The 21560-nt window shown below is 40.9% G+C and overlaps 1 protein-coding gene across 5 annotated transcripts in view; it reads right to left on the reverse strand.

Moving 5' to 3' along the window:
- nr3c2 (nuclear receptor subfamily 3, group C, member 2) overlaps positions 1-21560 on the reverse strand; it is a 435445-nt gene that overhangs the window by 62718 nt on the left and 351167 nt on the right. For all 5 annotated transcript variants that reach the window (XM_069926407.1, XM_069926406.1, XM_069926405.1 and 2 more), the window contains one exon: positions 8014-8158. In XM_069926407.1, the coding sequence (XP_069782508.1) occupies positions 8014-8158 (145 nt within the window). The remainder of the gene's footprint in view (positions 1-8013; positions 8159-21560) is intronic.

Here is a 21560-nt window from a genome sequence, read left to right on the forward strand (position 1 = left end):
TGGGGTTCTGAAGCCAGGTATTACTTCCTCATTTTTCTCTTTGAAATGTCTGAACTATTCTGTGCTGAACACAGGAAAGTCACACACAAGTAAGTTTTCACATTGCTTGTGAAGCAATTTTCAATTGACTTAAAAGAACAGTGTCAGAGCAGTTGCTAGAACAGAGAGAGGAGAACTCATCTCAGGGAGCTCTCTTTTCACATAAATTGTACCTCAGAACACCACCAACTAGCTTGGAAACCAACCTACTGATTAACCAACAACCTAACTCCTAAACAGCAATGACCCCCTCCCCCCCCCACCATATCCACCATTTACCTTCCCTTGCACACCTCACTGACAACCAACACCCAACTTTCAACCCTTTTTAATCACCACCACAGAATCCCTAGCAACAAACAACATCTAAATACTGATCCTTTAATTACCAATCTCAATTAGCTACCAAATCTATCTCCCTGACTTCATGTCCCCATCAATCATGTCTATCCTGCAACTTTAATTTCTCAATGAGCTAACCTTTTTCTGATCCTTCCACCCATACATTTGAACTTCCCTGTATCTATTTCTTCCCCACCACACACCTTTCTTCTTTGTGACTCTCCAGCAGCCCCATACCTGGATCAGCCTCAACATGGAGAATTGTAAGAAAGTCCTTGTACAGCCAGTGGTCTTCAGCCTTTGATCTCGTGAACCATTGTTTTTTTTTTAAATAGATGTGAACTTTCCAACATCTGTTCGCTTTGTTTAAACCAAATGTACATTACACCTTTAAAAATATTGATCAATTCCTAGGTAGTCACCTTTCAAGAAGTTGCAATAAAACATTCATTCATTTGACATTTGGGACCAACTAGATTTTAGCTTCAATGCACCAAGTGTCACTAACATTTTTTTAAATTACTAAGGATGAAGTCTGGACATGCTTTTGCTTCATTTTAGATACTCTAATTGGTGGAACTGAGCTTGAGGATATCACTCTTTTCATGATAAAGTTACGTTCAGTTGCTCACAATTGACATAAATATGAACAGAAAAGGAAATTGAACAAAAATAAGAAAGGAAGTTTGAAATCAAAAAGTGAACATTTAAAAAATATGTACAATGGAAATGAGAGGGCAAGAAAATGGTAGACAGTACGTAATATAAAGTTATACACTTTGTTGAAAAGAATAGGAAAACAGAACTTTATTTTTACAGAATGTGCTCTGCATACCTACATAAGGCTATACCTGCCTTGGAGTTAGGATTAACTCCTGGGATGAGATGATATCCTATCAGTAGAAGTTAAAAGTTTAGGCCTATAATCACTGGCTTTGAAGACCTAGAGGTGATCGCATTGAGCTTTGAAGATTCTAGCACTGAATAGGTTAGGTGGGGAGGATGGGTTGGGAGGAGGGAGGGGGGGGGGGGAGAAAATGACACTGTATATGTGTGAAATGGTTAATGTGATTTATGGTGTGAAAAATAAAAAATTTAAAAAAAAAAGAGGAAAAGGAAGATTGTGCAAAAGCCTTGCTTTTAGCTGTTCAGTTTGTTTACATGTGTACATTGTGCAGTTTTTTTTTACACTACCAATAAGTGGTAATTCTGCCTTGCCCACAGAAAAAGGAACCTCAGGCTTGTATGTAATAAATCTGAAAACTGAAATCTAAGATGATGCAGGGTGCAGGACTTCAGATATTTGGATAACTGGAATCTCTTCTGGGTTAGAAGTTGCTAAGGTGCTACATATGAGCATGTTAAGCAAGATAAGACCCTATAGTATTTCAGAAAAAAATGTTAGCATGGGTAGAAGATTAGTTGACTGGCAGGATGCACAGAATGGAGATAAAACAGGCCTTTTCCAGGTTGGCTTCCAGTGAACAGCTGTGTTCTACAGGACTTAAACTCCTTGATTTCATGTTATATGTCAATACTTTAGTTCATGGAATTGATAGGTTTGTTGCCAAGTTTGTGGAGGGGCAGGTAGACTTGAGGAAGCACTGAGTCTGCATATGGACTTAGACAGGTTAGGAGTTTGGCAAAGGAATGGCAGATGAAATACAGTGTAGAGAATGTATGATCATATACCTTGGTGAAGAAATAAAGGTGCAGACTATTTTCTAAATGGGCAATGAGTTTGGAAATAAATGGTGCAGAGAGACTTGGGAGCTCTCAAGCAAGATTTCCTAAAGTTAACTTGCTGGTGGAGTCTGTGGTAAGAAAGGCAAATGCGATGCTAGCATTCATTTGAGAGGGACAAAATACAAAAGCAGCAATGTGATGTTAAGGCTTTGTATAGCATTAGTCAGAATGCACTTGGCATTTTGTGAGTATCCAAAAAAGAATATTTTAGCATTAGAGAGGGTCCAGAGGAGGTTCACTCAAGTGATCACTGAAATGAAAGGGTTATCATAGGAGGAACGTTTGATGACTCTGAGATTGAACTCACTAGAATTTATAAGAATGAGTGGGGATCACAATGAAAACCATTGAATACTGAAAGAACTGGATAAAGTGTATTTGGAGAGGTTGTTTCCGATGGTGGGGGAGTCTGGGACCAGAGGACTCGGCCTCAGAAGACAAAACAGAGATAAGGAGGAATTTCTTCATCATCAAGGTGCTGAATCTATGGAATTTGTTGCTGACATGGCTGTGGAGGCAATCATCGAGTATATTTAAGACAGAGGGAGGTAAGCTCTTGATTAGGGAATCAAGGGTTGTGGGAAGAAGGCAGGAGATTGGGGTTGAAAAGGATATTAAATCAGCAACAAGGAAATGGCAAGGTAAACTTGATGAGCCCAAATGGCCCAATTCTACTACAATATCTTATGGTCCTAAAAGTAACCTGAAAAAGGAGAACTGGTTGCACCAGGTAGGGCACCATTTTCCTGGCAGAATGGTTTGCCAGTGCTACTTGCAGAAATTTTTTTACAGGATGTTTCCCGGATCAGAGAATGTGCCTTATGAAGAAAGGTTGACTAGACTAGAGCAATGGAGGTTGAGAGGAGACTTAATAAAGCTGTATTACATAATAGAAGATGGACAGCCACCATCTTTTTCTCAGGCCAGCAATGGCCAATGCCAGAGGACATTTCTTTAAGGCGAAAGGAAGTAAGTTTAGGTGAGACATCAGAGGCCATTTCTTTTTTACACAGGCAGTGGTGGGACCCAGGGATGCTGGTGGAGGTTAATATAATGGGGACATGTAAAAGATTCTTGGATAGGCACATGGATGTAAGAAAAATGGAGGGTTATGAGTTGTGAGATTGGGAAAGGTTAGATCGATGCAGTGCCAATGGATTGGTACTGTACTGCACTGTTCTATGTTCTACATTCTGCTTGGGATGCAGAGGGTGGATTTCAAAATTACATTGTAGCGGTGGTGGGGGGGAGGTGTGGGTGTCAGTGAAGAGAAGCAGAAGTACATGGAATAGGTAAGTCTAGTGGAAAGGACAACCAGAGATGAGTGGGAAGCATAGGAAAGAAGTGAACCTCCTCTAATAGACTTAACTACATTTATTTTAATCCAAGAGGAATTGTCAATAAGACAAATCTTCTGAGTGTGGAATACCATGCAGAATTATGATCTTGTGGCAAGCACAGACATCCGGCTAAGGGAAGGGCAGCAATGGCACCTCAGTATTCCTAGCTACAGTATTTCCAGTTGTGGCAGGGGAGGAGGTTGATCAGGTAAAACACGACAGCAGTACTCAGGGAGGATACCCTGGAGGATTGATAAATTAAGCTTTGTTTTATGCATGGGAAATATTATTTCATAAATTTTTTGAGGAAGTTTCCAAGAAAATTGATGAAGGCAAGGCAGTATATGCGACATACAGAGATGTTAGCCTGTTAAGATGGTAGAGAAAGTCAGGGTACATTGGATCCAAGGAGTATTCTCAAATTGGATGCAAAATTGGCTTAGCAGTAAAAGGAAGAGGGAAGTGGTCAGGGGTTGTTTATTCTGATTAGGAGTTTGTAAGGATTGGTGCTAGAACTTTGATGTTTGTTTTGTATATAAATGATGCAGAAAAAAATGTTAACAGTCTGATAAGTAAATTTGCTGAAGATTTGAAGATTAGCAGTTATAGATAGTGAAGATAATAGGGGGATGTAGATTAGCACAGTGGCAAATGGAATTTAATCCACACAGGGGTAAGGCATGCTTTATGTGTACACAGAGTAGGAGAGGAGATAGCAGGAGACATTATTTACAAATGGGATACCGTGGTGATACAACCACTACACTGGCTGCACTCCTACCAGCCTACTGCAGGGGGCAACCACTGCACCTGCAGGTAGGCAATCTGGGAGGCTAGACCCACCTGGCCCTGTCAATCACTGGCCTGTATATAGACTTGAGCCCCTCCCAGGGCCAGTTGGACACGTGAAGCCAGGCATACATGGAGCCAACAAAGATATTAAGACTGGTGTGTACAGAGTTTGAGCTGATTAAAGCCTATAGTACAGTCTTGTGTTTTGTGTTTGCTTGCTGCACCACAGCACATCACAAACCCAAATTAATAATACAAAAAACAAACAACCGATATTAAGGCAGCTAAACCAGATTATTGGGTTAAAAGTAGGGTTGTCCACTAAAACACCCCTAACCCAGAATAAATTAATCCCTATGACTATGGGTAACAGGATCCTGGTCACCTGGTGCCAGAAGGGGATCAGGTGTATCGAGGGCTGTTATGAGAAGGGGTAGCTCATGTCATTCGAGCAATTAAAAAACAAATTTGACCTATCAAACAAGACCTTCTTCTGCTATCCTAAATTAAGATAGTTTTTGAGGGACAAATTATGTCCCTCTATGACCCTGCCGCTGTGTAGTGACGTGGAAGGTCTAATTCAAAGGGGGATAATGCGTAAATTTATTTTGGGTATTACTTCCTGTTCCAAAAAGTGAGTCCAAAACCGGATCTTCACAAAGCAAGGTAGAGATAGGAGTCGGATTTGGGAACAACATTACCTAAACGATGTTGGTCCGACCTCTAAGGGGACAGCATGAAGGCAGTTACTAATCCCAGATACAGACAGGTGTACCAGTTATACCTCGCTCTGCAAAAATTACATAAGGTAAAACTGGAAATCCTGGATTTGTATTTTAGATGCGGTGTTGAGACAGGAACTTTTGTGCATTTGACGTGGCTATGCACCAAGGTGAGACCCTTTTGTGTAGAATTAGGGGGCATTTTGAAAAGAATCACAGGGGTGGAATATCCACAGGACCCAACCCTGTTCCTGCTGGGTGACATTACGGACTTGTGTCTAAAATTGTCTAAACACCAAATTCAATTTGTGAAGGTCACCTTGGCGGTGGCCAGGAAGTGTATAATGGTTACCTGGAAATCCGACCCTCAGCTCAGCATAGCAAGATGGAGATGCAGAGCTGTGTTCCCCTGGAGAAAATTACATAACTTAAGAAGGAAATATGGCACATTCATTGAGATACAGCAGCCATACCAGCGGCAGGTCGAAACGCAGGTGTGATTGGCCTCCCCAGAGCCTTTATCAACAGGAATAACTGGACTTTGCAAGCCCTGAAACACAGAGAACCAGGAGACAACTTGGAAATCCTACTGGCTCCCCCTCCTGTTTTCCCCCTCTTCCCTTGTATTCTTGCATTATTATTTATATTAAGTGATATTCATGTTTTTGCCTGGGTTGAATGGGTGGGAGGGTGAATGACAGGGGTGGGGAGAGGTATCGATGAGGGGGGGGGGGAGGTAAAAGTAAGGACTCGGTAAACAATGATCTGTAAAAAGGGAGGATTGTTCCCCTTATACCATTTGGTTAATATGAGTCTGTAAAATTATAAATAAAATTTTTAAAAAACAGTAAATGGCAGGGACCTTAGAAGGGATCTTGGTGTTCAAGTTCATAGTTCACTGAATATGGTTATATAGGTGGATAGTGAAGAAGGCATTAAGTTTACTTACCCTCAGAGGCAATAATATTGACTAAAAGAGTTGGGACGTGTTGCAACTGTACAAGATATTGGTTAACTCACTCTTGGAATATTATTTACAGTTCTGATCATTAGGAAAAGTGCAGAAGACATTTAAGGAGTGATTGGATAGGCTGGGACTTTTCTCACTGGAATGCAGAATGCTAGCTAGTGATGTTATAGTGGTTTATAAAATGATGAGGGGAAAAGATAGGGTGAATAGAGTCTGTTTCTAAGGGTAGGGGATTCTATTAACAGGAGGACATAGGTTTAAGAAGAGAAGGGAAATATTTGAAGTGGATCTAAGGGGCAGGCTTTTCACACAGAGGAGGGTGGTAACATGGAACAAGGTGCCAGATGAGGAGGTATAGACAGGTGCAATCACATTTCTTAAAAATAATTTGAGCAGGAAAATGGATAGGAAATGATTGCTTAAAGTGGTATGTGGGTGGAAGGGAAGGTTGAGAACCACTGCTCTAGACTCAATTCTTACTGAAATATTTTGTTTGAGAAAAATTGTCATTGGCCCATTTCCTTTGGCGTTATGAAACCAGGCACACAACGAGTCGATTGGGTACAATTGAAACAGACAGTGGTTTTCAAACTTTTTCTTTCCACCCACATTCCACCTTAAGCAATCCCTTACTAATCACAGAGCACCAATGGCATAGGGAATACTTAAAATGGTATGTGAGTGAAAAGAAAAAAGATTGAGTACCACTGGAATAGAGGGATATGGTCCAAATGAGTGAAATTTGATTAGCCTAAACTGGCATCTTGATCGACATGAATAGGTGGAGCTGAAAGGCCTGCTTCTGTGGTGAATGGTTCCCTGGCTCCAGATGCTAGGAAATCAATTCCTCAGGCAGGAGATCCTAAGAATAGACCCGACGAACTAAGAGGCACTGTTTCAGGATATGGGGTCTACTATTTTGGACCACATGAAGAGATTTTTCTTTGTACAGAGGTTGGTAAATGTTTAGAATTTTTTTAACCTCAATAGAGTTGTGATTGTTTAATCTTTCAGTGTAGTTAATAGATTTTTGGAGACTAGGAGAATAAGAGGAAATATAGATCAGTTAGTAAAGTTAATATGAGGCATATGATAAGCCACAGCTTTTGTTAAGAGACATGATTGAGCATTCAAATAGATGTCACTGCATGCCAGGAATTCTAGCTGTTGCTTAATGATATTTGATAACACTATCCATAGACTTTATTCTAACCTCCTATGGTACTCTTAGTGGTATTACAGATCATCTTAAACTTGTGTCTGCCACTTTCACAAGCCAAGCTACAATGCATATAGTAAAACCCCTGCTATCTGGCACCAATGAGGTTTGGTTGATGCTGGATAAGTGAATTTTCTGGTTGCTTGCAACTCAGTGTTGTGTGATTGGCAGACAGACCACTAGGGGTGACGATTTTAAACTTGTGTATTTTTTTACCTCTTTATTTCCCCAATTTTTTTTTTTTGCTGGTTGCTTGGGGCTGCCAGTTGCTTGAATTCCAGATAACTGGGATTTTACTGTATTTTGACTTACTTAAGAATTTCCAACACTGCTCTCAATCTCTGATAAATATGATTACCTCATCTATCATCTGCCCGATTTTATTTGTTTTCTTGCGACCTGAGCGTGATTGGTTCAATTTAAATTATTCAAAACCTTATCTTCTGTGTACAAGACGTCAGCTTGTTCATTTAAAAGTCTGCATCCAATGACATAGGGATGTCTTAAATTTATTTTTGCTGAAAAAAGATACTTAGCTGATTCCACCTACTTATCACTTAAAAGCATCAATCCAAATAGCATATTGATGTTTTACCAGGACTTAATATATTAAAAATCAGATACAGCAAACCATTACAATATACCAGCACACATAAAAATATTTCCACTGCTACCACAGAGCATTCAAGACCTGGATGATACAGTGCTTCAAACAAAATTATTAGCAGTTTTTATGCTGTGTGTTGATCTGATCATGAACATCGATGGCTTGCCGAATGAAATAGTAGCATGGCAAAAAAATCTATAAACAAGCTATCACAAATTTATAGAAAGATCACTTACTCATTAAACACAAGGTCGGGTGCAAAGTAAAGCATTGTGCCATTGGTGTGCTTGTATGATCTCCAACTAAGGCTAAATGTCATTAAGCACATCCAAGAGTAGCGGAGCAATGTTAATTGGTCATCAAGTACCATTGTACGGAATCCTGCAAAACAGAATACATTGGCCATAAGTGATTTCTTCAATTTTATTCACTGTATTTCTCAATTTTTCTTTGTTAGACTGAATATTTAAATTTAACATGGTATCATTATTTAGTCAACCCATCATGGTATTTGATTCAGGTCATGAATCCAAAAAACTGAAATCAATCCACATCAAGGAAATGATTCAGGTTTATTGTTAGGTTTATTGACATCACATAAAACCCTGAGATTCCTTTTCCTGCTGATGAGGCAGGATTACCACTAATTGGTTGTGCAAAAAAAATATACACAATGTACACATGTAAACAAATAGCGAACTGTAAACAGATAATGAATGTAAACAAACTGTGCAATACAGAGAGAATAAAATAAATCAATAAATGGTGGTGGGATAGCAGCTGTTCCTCAACCAGTGGGGCAAGTCTTATGCCACCTATACCTCTTTCCTGATGGCAGCAGTGAGAACAGAGTGTGTACTGGGTGGTATAGATTGTTGATGATTGCTGCTGCTCTCCAACGACACTCTTCCCTGTAGATGTTCTTGATAGTGGGGAGGACTTTTTCCTTGTTGTCACCACTACTTTATGGAGGGCTTTACAATCAAGGATCTTGTTCCCATACCAGACCGTGATGCATTCAGTAAGCACACTTTCCATCACACATCTGTAGAAACATGCCAGGATTTCTAGGGTCATACCAAACCTCTGCAAACTCCTGAGGAAATAGAGGCAGTGACATGCTTTCTTCATGATGCCATTAGTGTGTTGGATCAAGGAAAGATCTGTCAAGATAGTGACTCCCAAGAACTTAAATTTGATCACCCCCTCCACTTCTAATATTCAAATGTTCAACTCTGGATTTCCCTTCCTGAAGCCAACAATCAGCTCCTTGGTTTTGGTGACATTGAGGGCAAGGTTGTTGTTGGTGCACCTCTCAGCCATGTTTTCAATCTCCCTCCTGTACGCTGACTCATCACCTTTCTTTATACAACCCACTACTGTGGTGTCATCAGCAAATTTGTAGATGGTGTTATTGTCGTACTGAGCTACACAGTTGTAGGTGTAAAGTGAGTAGAGCAGGGGGCTCCGGTACTGCTGGAGTTTGGAAAATGTTCTTACAAATCCTCACTCATTGTGGTCTGGAGGTGAGGAAATCCATGGGTGTTGAGTCCCAGGTCTTGGAGTTCGCTGATCAGTTTTCAGGGGATGATGGTGCTAAATGTCGAACTGTAGTTGATAAAGAGCATCCAGATGAATACATCTTTGCTGTCCAGATGTTCCAGGGTTCTGTGTAGAGCCAGTGAGATGGCATCTGCCAAAGACCTGCTGCTTCAAAAGGCAACCTGGAAAATATCCATATCACCATTCTGACTGGAGCTGACATGCTTCAACACCAGTGTTTTCAAAGGCTTGTGTTAAAGCATATCAGCTCCTGTCAGAGCAGCGACATGGATAAATTGATGTGCTACTGGTCTATAGTCATTAAGACAGATTACTACACTCTTCTAAGGCATTGGTATAATTGACGCCTGTTTGAAACAGGTGGGTACCATGCCCTGATGGAGTGAGATGTTGAAGATAACCGTGAATACATTGGTAAGTTGGTCAGCACAGATTTTTAATACTCAGCCGGGTACTCCATCAGGTCCAGATGCTTTCCTTGGATTCGCTTTATTTAATGCAGCACGCACGTCATCCTCTAATATGGACAGGATGGGATCATCAGTGGATGTGGGGGTGTTGATGTTGAGGGGTGGTTCTTCGCTGTTGTTGTTGTCAAATCGGTTGTAGAAGGAATTGAGTTCCTCTGGGAGTGAAGCTTTGCCATCTGCTACTGCACCCGATTTGGTTTTGTAGCAGGTTATGTCATTTAGGCCCTGCCACAGTGGTCGAGTGTCCTGTATTTTATGGCAGTTGAATTTTAATTTCCTATTGCAGGGAAACACTAGGGTCATGGAGTACACTGGGAAAGTCTAGCACATTTTTACTAATGTTTTATTCCAGCTTCTGCATTCTGGTGCCAGATAACGCAGTGGAGTTTGAATTCCACCATGGGTAACTTCAATTCAATTAATTAAAGGAACCATGAAATGTAAAAAAATACTCTCAATAATGGAAACCGTAGAACAAATAGAATGTGGTAAAAAGCCATCAGGTCACCAATGTTCTTGAATGGAAGGAAATCTGTCATCTGAACCCACCATTGTGATTGAGTCTCAACTGTGTTGTTCATGCAGAGACAGCTAATCTCCACAAAATTGAAGAAATAAGTAAAATTAAATTGCTTTGTGATCAATTAACTTGCAGGCATGTTGATAACACAGCACAATTTCAACTGCACAATTAAAAGGATTCTTCACACATAAACTTTGACAGGTTATGTGGTTGAAAACACAATGGAAGAAAATGAAAAAACAAAATCTAGAATTTGAAAAATTGTCTTTCATGATATCTCACTGGAGGAGATATTTTGGTTATACTCATCTGCATGAAGGTAACACTCCCTATTAACAAGAGGAAGGAGGTTGCGAATTAAATACAGAAGATGTTGTTGGAGATAAAAGGTGAGGTTGACAGCTGGGTAGTTTCGGAGCTAAAAGTGAGGTAATAGTGGGACATCGTTTTAGCAGGTTCCATTTTGCCAATGGTGCTTTAGTCGTGAATTTTGTGACTGAGTGGGTTTCCCTTGGATGCTCCAGTTCGCTTCCACCTTTAAGATAAGTGCAGGTGCTAACTGCCTGCTGCGAATTGCATCACGCGTACATCGGTGGATGAATAATCAGGGTCAAGTTGATGGGCCTGTGAAAAAGGTTGCATGGAAATAAGTGGGGGAACGGGATCAATTATCATTGATCCATAAAGGGATAAGGCATAGAAACAGGTACTTTGGCCCACCGAGTCCACACCAACCATTAACCACCCATTTACACCAATCCTACATTTACCCCATTTTTATTCTCCTCCTACTCTCATCGACTCCACCCAGAGAAACCCATGTGGTGACAAGAACACAGAGAGCACCTGAGGTCAAGACTGAACCTTGGTTACTGGCCCTATGAGGCAGCAACTCAACTAGCAGTATCACTTGTCAGATTTAATTTACCAGACTTCAGGGGACTGCTCTAAGAACCTCAGATTTGATTGGGCTGTACTGTCTCCAATGTCATAAGAAAGAATACAAAAGGTGAGAAAGATGACATGTTCACCTACTCCTTGATGTAACAATCACTCTTCCTCCTCCCATTGCCTTCTCAAGCATATATTCCATTCTACAACTATAGGTGTGCACTGCTTAACATGCACGATACGTTCTGTGAAAATGGGTGTTATATGATGTGGACGTTGTGTGAACACCCTATTATATACAGTACAACTCCAATTATCCAAAATGGTCAGGACCAGGCCTATTTCGGATAACCATTTTTTTTTCGGAGAACTGGTCATTTTTTAAAAAAACAGCCCATTAGCAACAATGCTTAAACAACAACAAACAATATGGAAGGCTTTTTAAGCACTAAAATAATGTTTAATTCTCACCAACAAAAATGCTGGCACTGCCGATCCCCGACACCTCCCCACAGATGCCCTGCTCCTATCTGGGAGCCCGAGGTCACCTGCTGCTGGTGCAGGGAGCCCAACGTCCCCAGTCAGTTCAGCTCCGAAAAAGTTTTGAATAATTGAGGATTTCAGATATTTTCGTTTATATGAAATTTTTAAAACATTTCGATAACTGAGGTTTTCAGAGAATCTGATTTTGGATAATTGTAGTTGTATTGTAGTTAGGGATCAGTGTGGGGACCGACATGGGGCTGTGGGGAGAGCGCAAGGCAGTGGGATCGGTGTAGTGACTGACACGGAGCTGAGGGGAGAGAGTGGGGCAGTGGGATCAGTGTGGGGACCGACATGGGGCTGTGGGGAGAGCGCAAGGCAGTGGGATCAGTGTAGTGACTGACACGGAGCTGAGGGGAGAGATTGGGGCAGTGGGATCAGTGTGGGGACTGACACAGGGCTGTGGGATCAGTGTGGGGATCGATACAGGGCTGTGGAGAGAGAATGGGGCAGTGGGATTAGTTGGGACTGATACAGGGCTGTGGGGAGAGAGCGGGGCAATCAGATCAGTATACAATTTCTAAATTGCTGAGGACTAGCTTGTGGTAACTGAATAATTATGGGACCATGGATGTATATGCAATCGGACAATGCTTAAATGGACATTAAACAGTGAATATCTGTTTTCTAATTTCCATTAACACTCATTCATATCTTTCTGCAATAACTTGCCTCTTTCTAACAGAGTCATAAAATCAGACCTTAGAGATGTACAATAAAGAGGCAGGCTCTTTAGCCCACTACATCTATTCTTACTATTGTATCTATCTATAATCTTCCCACTTTCCTGTATTAATTTCATAATCCTTCTTTGTCTAACTCATTCATACATCTACCCAGATGCCTCTTAAACATTATTATTAATTTTGCTCCACTACTTTCTCTAGCACCTCAATTCAGATTCCAACCATTCTCTGTGTGAAAAACTTAGATTAATCCTATTTTGCCTGCATTTGGCCCAAATCCCTCAAAACCTTTCCAATTCATGTATCTGTCCAAATGCCTTTTAAACATAGCCTTTGTACCTGTCTCTACCACCAACTGTGGCAGCTTGCTCCATGTACCTACCATATATTAATTGAAAAATTTGTCCCTCAGATCCCCCTTAAATCCTTCTCCTCACAGCTTAAACCTGTGCCTCTAGGAAAATGACTGTGACTCTCTGTCATTTCATAAACCTTTATATGCTCACGTCTCTGCTTCCTTCAATCCAGGTAATATCCTTGTGAATTTTTTCTGCATCACATCTTTTCTGCACTGTGGTGACAATAACTGCACACGATATTCCAGTCACAGCCTAACCAATGTAATGTACAACTGTAACATGACGTCCTATCTCTTGTATTCAATGCCTCACCTGGTTAAAAACAACCACCCTCTCTATACCTGTATCACCATTTTCAGGGAACTGTGCACTTGCACTCCAAAGATTTTCTGTTCTGCAACATTCCCCGGGTCTCTGCCATTCACTGTGCATGTCCTGCCCTTGTTTAACTTCCAAAAATTCATCACTTTACTGAGTTATCTTCCATTTGCCATTCCCTGGGCCACTTTACTTGTTGATTTAGATCCTGTTGTTCTTCACAGTCCATTGTATCATCAAAATGCAGAGATGAAGGAGTTGAGGGTGGCTGCGACTTTTGCAGCCAATGGTAAAACACATTGCCAGGTGGGTTTGATCCACTAGGATGCAAATGTCTGCACTGACCTGATGCAAGACCTTGTGCTTCTTCAGACACTGATGTTCTGACACGTTGATGAAGCCTATCCTCTGCCTATGTGTGTCAGGTACAGTGACCTGTGTAATGTGCGTCTCCTGATCCCCTCACTCCGATAGAGTTTGAGATTTCTAAGCAGTAGTGTGGTGTTGTGCCTACTGTTAATTGTGGTGTTGTTCCCATTGTTAACATTACTGTGGTAGCCTAGCTGGCAATGGACCTGCTTCTGGTGCTGTTCTTGCACCTCCTGCTCTTGGTTTGTTGCTCCAGCTACTGGGGTTGTCAGCACCATGTCAGCTCCATGTGCTGCTGCCTCAGCTTGTGATGTTTAGAAACAGAATCAGAACTTACTGTCATGAACATGTCGTGAAATCTGATGTCTTGCAGAAGCTTCACGGAACAAATATTACTAGAAATTGCATTTTAAAAATAAATAAATTAGTAAGAAAGAAAAGTTAAGGTTCATTGTCCATTCAGAATCTGATGGCAGAGGGGAAGAAATTGATTTTGTGCCATTGGGTGTTTGCCTTCAGGCCTCCTTCCTGATTACAGCAAATGGTCTGGGTGGTGAGGGTCCTTGAGGATAGAAGCTGCTTTCTTAAGCCACTGCCTCTTGTAGATGTCCTCAGCAGAGTGAAGACTGATGCCCATGATAGCAGTGGCTGAGTTCCCGACATTATGTAGCTTTTCTTGTCCTGTGCATTGGCACCTCCATGCCAGACAGAAATGTAACCAGTTGAATGCCCTCTGCGGTAAACCTGTATAGATTTGCAGCAAGAGTCTTTGATGAGAGAGCAAATCTCCTCAAACTCCTCATGAAGTATAGCTGCTGGCAAGCTTTTATTGTGATTGCATTGACATGGAGGTCCAGGACATATCTTCAGAGATGTTGACACCCAGGAACTTGAAGTTCTTAACGCTTTCCACTGCTGACCTCTCGCTGAGAACTGATTCATATTCTCCTGATTTCCCCTTCCTGAAATCCACAATCAGCTCCTTGGTTTTGCTAATGTTGAGTGCAAGGTTGTTATGACACCACTCAGCTAGTTATCTATCTCCCTCCTATACATTTCTTCACTGCAATCTGTGATTCTGCCGCCAACTGTGGTGTCATCAGCAAATTTGTAGATGGCATTTGAATTGTGTCTAGCCACACAGTCATGGGTGTAGAGTGAGTATAATAGTGGGCTAAGCATGCATCCTTAAGGTGCACCTGTGTTGATCACCAGTGAGGAGGTGATGCAGTTTCTAATTCATACTGACTGTGGTTTTCTGATGAGGAAGTCAAGGATCCAGTTGCAGAGGGTTTGCAGAGGCTGAGGTTTTGGAGCTTGTTCACCAACACTGAATGTATGATGGTGTTGAAAGCTGAGCTGCAGCCTTATGTACATGTTGCTGTTGTCTGGATGATCCAGAGCTGAGTGGAGAACAAGTGAGACTGCATTTGCTGTGGAGTGATTTCATCAGTAGACAATGCAGTAGGTCTAGATCTTTACTTAGGCACAATTTAATTCTGGCAAAGACCAACGGTGATGTTAACATTGTTCCTGGCAGTGTGTGCTAGGAAGTGCTCCTGCATCAGGTGGTGTGGCTCCAGCTGTTGCTGCGCCCGCTACTGACGGCCCTGGTGGCACTGCTCCAGACATTGCTTCCTCCTGGTACAGCTCTCGCTGTTGGTGGATTTGTTCCAGCTGAGGTTATTCCTGTTGGTCATACCGTCAGTGGTAATCCTGTGGGTGATGACCCTGCTTTTGATGGTGATGGTGCTACTGTTTCTGCCACTGCCAGAGCAGTCCTTGATTTGACAGGTGCCACTGGCTATGCTGGTGCACCGCCTATGTGCCGTGGAGCTGTTCTTGTTCCTACTAGTTTGGGTTCTGCTGGTAATCCTTCTGCTCCTGCTAGTAATTTTGATCTCCATATGAGCTCAAAGTAACACAGCAGAGAAAGCACACAAGGTAACTTGATAGATTGCAACTCCTGTAACCTCAAATCAGACATATAAAACTCCACAGTTGTCGAAGTAATTCTCAGTACAGATACAGTGAACAAGCCTTCACAGGAGGCAGGCACAAAAGCAGCTGTGAGCTTTCAATATTTCTTGGCATACATATCTGGGATGTTTTCAATCCCCTCAATTGCTGCTGTGTTCTCAATCTGCTCTCTGTCCAGTTCCAGGAAGGCTGGGAAAGCAGTGGTCACAGATTAAATTGGAAAACTCGTGTTATTATTGCTATGTCTGAGCAATTAAAATACAGAAATTGATTATCAGCCTCTCCCATGTGAGTTTCGGCACGTGCAGCCTGACACACTGCATTTTAATGCAACACTCAACAGGTCAGAGCTGACTCCCTCTTAGTTTCCCTGCACTTAAATCCCACAGATTCCAAAACCCACAATCTCTATAAAGTACTATGCATCACCTTGTGTGTTTAATAAAATACACATCATGCTTTTTATTTCTATATAAAACTCAAGGTGCTCATTGATGTTCTCAGTCTTTCCCTGCAGTTCATTACATGTGATAAATCAGCAGATTTGAAGTATTTTTGGAGTGGTGCTCACAGTTCAACAATTAGAGTCATACTACACAGAAACAGCCCTTGTGCTCATCATATCCATGCTGACCATCAAGTACTCATTTATACTAGTTCCACTTACCAGCACTTGTTTGTAGTCTTTTAGGCCTTGGTGGGGGTGGGGTGAGGGGAAGTTCATGCTTTTCCAGAAATGTTTTAAATGCTGTAAAAGTACCATCTTCTACCACCTCTGGATGATAAAAATTATTCTTCCATTCTCCACTAACCCCACAATTACTCACAGATCTATGTCATCTGGTTTTAGACAGCTCTGTTTTGTGGGGAAACAAAATCTCTATTCACTTTATCTTTGCCCATCATAATGTAGATACCTCAGTCAGATACCCTCTCAGTCACATCTGCTCCACTAAAACAAACTCAGTCTATCTTGTCTCTCCTCATTGCAGAAAGCTTTTTATCCCAGGCAACATCCTAATCAGTTTTTTTGCCTGTGTCCTCTCCTTTGCAATCACCTACTTCCAATAGGATGGCACAGAGTAACTAAAACTCCCCAGCTGTGGCCTAATGTTTTACAAAATTGGACAGTGACCACCATGTTTTTATATTCTCTGCCATGGCTAATGAAGATCCATATCCCATGCAAATTCTTGACTATCATATCTATAATGTCCCTCTGTTCCTTAATACTCCCCAGGGCTCTACCATTCTTGACAGATGTCCTATCATTATTAGACCTCTCAAAATTCTTTACCTTCAGGATTAAATTCCATCTGTCATTCTGTCAATTTAACAGCTGAAAATATTGATCAGTAACCTAAGATTATCTTCCTGTCAACAATACTGTCAATTTTTATGCCAACTTGAAAGTTATTATTCATACCTCTTTCATTCATGTTCAAGACTGGATAGTTACATGGAGAGGAGAGGACTGGAAGGGTATGGACCAGGTGCTGGTCAGTGGGACTAGGAGGGTGGGGATTTGTTACGGCATGGACTAGTAGGGCCGAACTGGCCTGTTCTGTACTGTAAGTGGTTATATGGTTAAATCGTTAATGTATATGACAGATGGTAAGGCTCACAGCTCTTGTCCCTGGAGTACAGACCCGCAATCACAAAATCAACTTTGTCTCCTACTTCCAAGCAAATCTTGGCTCTTTAATTTACCACTTGACCTGGATTTCATAGCTCTAACCTTTAGACCAGCATTACATGTGGGACCTTATCAAGGACTCAAATTCTTCTGTCAAAAACGTTTACCTTTAACAAGGTAGATCAGGTGAATGGAAGATAAAATGACAACAGACACAGTAGATAGTGCTATATAGCTGTTCACTTTTCTAAGTATAAATACATAGATACAAATTGCTAAAGGTAATGAGATTGTTTACTGTTCAAGTGAAATACCTATTTTTCACATTCAAAGCTCATATCTTAAAAACACCTAGAATATAGAACAGGTCTGTTGGTACACAACAGCAGCACCAAACTCAATGCAAAATTTAACAAATTATTCTCTCGAATATCAACAGGTGCCCTGTGGAAAGTATAATGACTGGTTGCACTGCAGTCTGGTTTGGAAAACTGAAGGTTGCAGAATTTGGCAAACCTAGCCAAGTCTATCACAAACATTAACCTCCCTTCCACTGAAGATATCTACATGAAATGCTGTCTCAAGAAGATAGCCAATAATATAAAGCATCCACATCACCCTGCACACACTCTCTCTCTCTCTCCTAGTGGGAGAAAAAGAATGATCAACATTTTGGACTAAAATCTTTCATAAAGACTGGTGATGAAAAGAGAAGCCTTCTTGTATAATCATTGCCATCTTGAATAAATGGTTTCTTTGCTGCTTTCTGAAGTTAATGGTTTAAAATAACAACAAAGACTTTTACTGGTCCTCCTAAGATTGCAATGATGCTCCCATTATCTCAGGCTGCAAAATATGCCAGTCAAAATATTCATGCACTCACAACTGGTCCACATGTCGAGAGAAGGGACTGAAAAAAAAAGGAATTACACTTCCAAAGGAAAAATTTATGGCATAAAAATAGGATTCATCAAATGAGACTTTAAAAAAAAATTTATTATAAAAACGAATGGGCAGCACAATTAATGCAGTGGTTAGGATAACACCATTACGGTTCCAACAACATGGGTTTGAATCTGATTGTGTCTGTAAGGAGTTTGTACATTCTCCCCGTGGCTGTGTGGTCTTCCCTTGGGTGCTCCGGTTTCCTTCCCCCCTTGCAAAAACATGCGGGGTTGGCAATTTCATTGGGTGTAATTGGGTGGCAGAGATTCCAGTGGCTGGAGTCGGCTTCTACTTTGTTTTAAATATATTTCAAAAATTAGCCGAATTTCAGCAGGAGAATGTTGAGGGAATTGAACATTTATAATCTGAGATTGAAAGACCTTGTGGTAAAGGCACAAGGAAATATTGACAAATGATGGATGAATGAAGTTGAGGTGCACATCAGCTATGATTAGCTCTAGATCACTTCATGCTGTCTCAGGGTCAAGGGCTTGTTCTTAGTCCCAATATGCTGGTCTTATCAGTCATCGGCTGACCTACCATTGTTACCATATTCCACTCTCCCCTCTGTCTTCACCATTCAGAGCCTCCCCAAAATCCATCCACACCAAATAATTCAAATTCCAACCAACTTCTCAGGCCGGCTCCAATCCATTCTAGCATGTCCAAAACAAGTACAAATCTTGCTGGCATGCTGCTATCCTCAGGCTTTGGTCATCTCATGTTGAAATTGGCACTGTCCTCAGCATGGGAGCCCAGTGACCCATGTAGTATAAAAGACTGATCACATCATAAATAGGAATGGATGGTACCACCAGGTTCAGAATCAGATTTATTGTCATGAACATGTCATGAAATTTGTGGTTCTTGGCCACAGTTTTGTTCATTACAGATGAAAAATTGCTATAAATTACAATTCTGTTAATACAAGATTAAAAAAACAGTGCAAAAAAGAGTAAAAGTGAGGCAGTGTCCATAGGTTCATTGTCCATTCATAAATCTGATGGTGGAGGGGGAAAAGCGGTTTTTGTAGCAGTGAGAAAACAACATGGCCTGGGTGGTGAGAGTCCTTGATGATAGAAGCTGCTTTCTTGAGTCACCACCTCTTAAAGATATCCTTAATGGGTGAAGGCTAATCCCCGTGAAGGCACTGGCCAGGTTTACAATTCTCTATTGCCTATTCTTGTCTTGTGCATTGGCATGTCAATACCAGAGAGTGATGCAACAAGTCAGAATGTTCTCCATCGTACATCTGTAGAAATTTGCAAGTCTAGTGACATACCAAATCTCCTCGAACTGCTAACGAAATATAGCTGCTGGCATGCATTCTTCATGACTGCATTGACATGATGGCCCCAGAATAGGTCTTCAGAGATATTGATACACAGGAATTTGAAGTTCATTACCCTCTCCATTGCTGTCCCTCCATGAGGACTGGTTTGTGTTCTCCTGGTTTCCCTCTCCTGAAGCCCACAATCAATTCCTTAGTTTTGCTAATGTTGAGTGTAAAGTTGTTGTGACACAACTCAGGTAGCTAATCTATCTCACTCCTTTACGCTTTCTCATTGCTGTCAGCGATTCTGCTGACAACGGAGGTGTCATTGGCAAATTTATAGATGCCATTTGAATTATGCCTGGCCACACAGTCATGGGAATAGAGAGATTCGATCAGTTGGCAAAGTGCACATCCACTAACTATGGTTTTCCGATGAGGAAGTCAAGGATCCAGTGGCAGAGGTAAGTACAGAGGGCCAGGTTTTGAAGCTTGCTGACCAGGGGATGATGGTATTCAAAGCTGAGCTGTAATCAATGGAAAAGTAACCTGATGCAGGTGATCCAAGGCTGAGTGGAGGGCCAGTGTGATTGCATCTGCTGTGGAACGATTGTGGTGGTAGGCAAATTGCAGTGGGTCCAGGTCTTTTGAAGGTATGAGTTAATTCTAGCCACAACCAATCTTTCAAAGCATTTCATTACAGTCAATGTGAGTACTTCTGGGTGATGGTCATTGAGGTGGCTCAGCCTGCTCTTCTTGGGCACCGGGATGTTTGGCACCCTTTTGAAGCATAGACTAAAGTTGGTGCTTGTGTGGAGGTCTCTAAAGTGAGCAGACCTTGCATGTGATCTGGCTTGTGGAAGTATGCAAAGAAATAATACAAGTTGAAAAATGAAGCATATCTTGAACTCAAGTGTCACCTAGTCTGTGTAAAGTTGACTCATATAAGCAGTTTTAATAATGTAAAAAATTGTGTACTTATATTTATATAGTGCCTCTCACAATCTCAAGACATATTAAAACATTTTACAACTAATTAAGTAATTTTGCATGCATTCTCTATGGGTTGCCTTATACAGTGGATTTATATTTTATACATAAAATGAGTGACTCACGAAAGAATTTTGAAATACATTCATTTTGTTGTAATTTTACTTGACAGTGATTTATTCTGTGGCCAGCTAAATAGCAGCATAACCACTGAAACCACTTTGCAAAAATTATGTAAGTATTATGGTTGATTGACTTCATGGTGGTTGGTTGCTCCTTCCTGACTAATAACGTTAAAGGGCAGATATTTAACACTATCAGAATGACTAATCAAATAGATCTTTTTTTAAGGCAGTTACTAAAATGTGATTCAATAATCTGAGGCACAGATAGAAGATGTGCCACATGCTAAATTTAAGGCCAATAATGAAATAAATTGATATAAAAATGTTGAGGTAAATTGTGGACAGATAGAAATGGCATTTGATCTATTTAAAGATACCTCCTGCACAGTAACCATTTTCCTCTATTTCCATTCTGGGTTCCCTGTATAAACACTCCTTGAATCAAGCAACCCAAGCTGTTTAAATGTTACTATTCTTAACCTGGCATGTTCTTACTATTTCTTTCCCTACTCTATAATATACAGCAACAGCAGAACTTATAGAGAAACACAAATGAAGTAAGGATTACATCGAGGGAAAATTGGAGAATTGAAGTCTGATTATGTCATTTTTTTTCACAAATTACGTTGTTAAAACTGAGGTTTGATGTAACTATCAGAGCAAAGTTTCAATCTGGCAAATATTACCATATTTCGATAAAGCTATTACATTAGATAGTAGGGGTTGATAACGAGCAATGTCATCCTCTGAGTTAGATGGTTGTGGATCCAAGTGATTTCCCCAATGATTTGAGCATATAATTCGGTCTGACACTCCAGTACAATAGTGAGGAACTGCTACAAAGCTGAAGGTCTCTCCTTTGGGTGAGATATTAAAGCCGAGGAACCTCCGTCTTCTCAGGATACAAATGATAGCTTGACACCTTTTCAAAGAGTTGCAGGATAGTTCTACCAGGGATTTTAACATTTATTTATAATGATAATCCAGCAATTGTCACCTTGCTCTGTATGGGTTCTTACTGGTTGCATACAAAAGTAATGGCATTTCAAAAATACTCTGCTGGCTCTACAGGTCTTTGTTGTTGAGATCACAACAGCAACTATACCAATTAA

This window comes from Narcine bancroftii, chromosome 3, assembly GCF_036971445.1.
Source record: "Narcine bancroftii isolate sNarBan1 chromosome 3, sNarBan1.hap1, whole genome shotgun sequence".
Lineage (NCBI taxonomy): Eukaryota > Metazoa > Chordata > Chondrichthyes > Torpediniformes > Narcinidae > Narcine > Narcine bancroftii.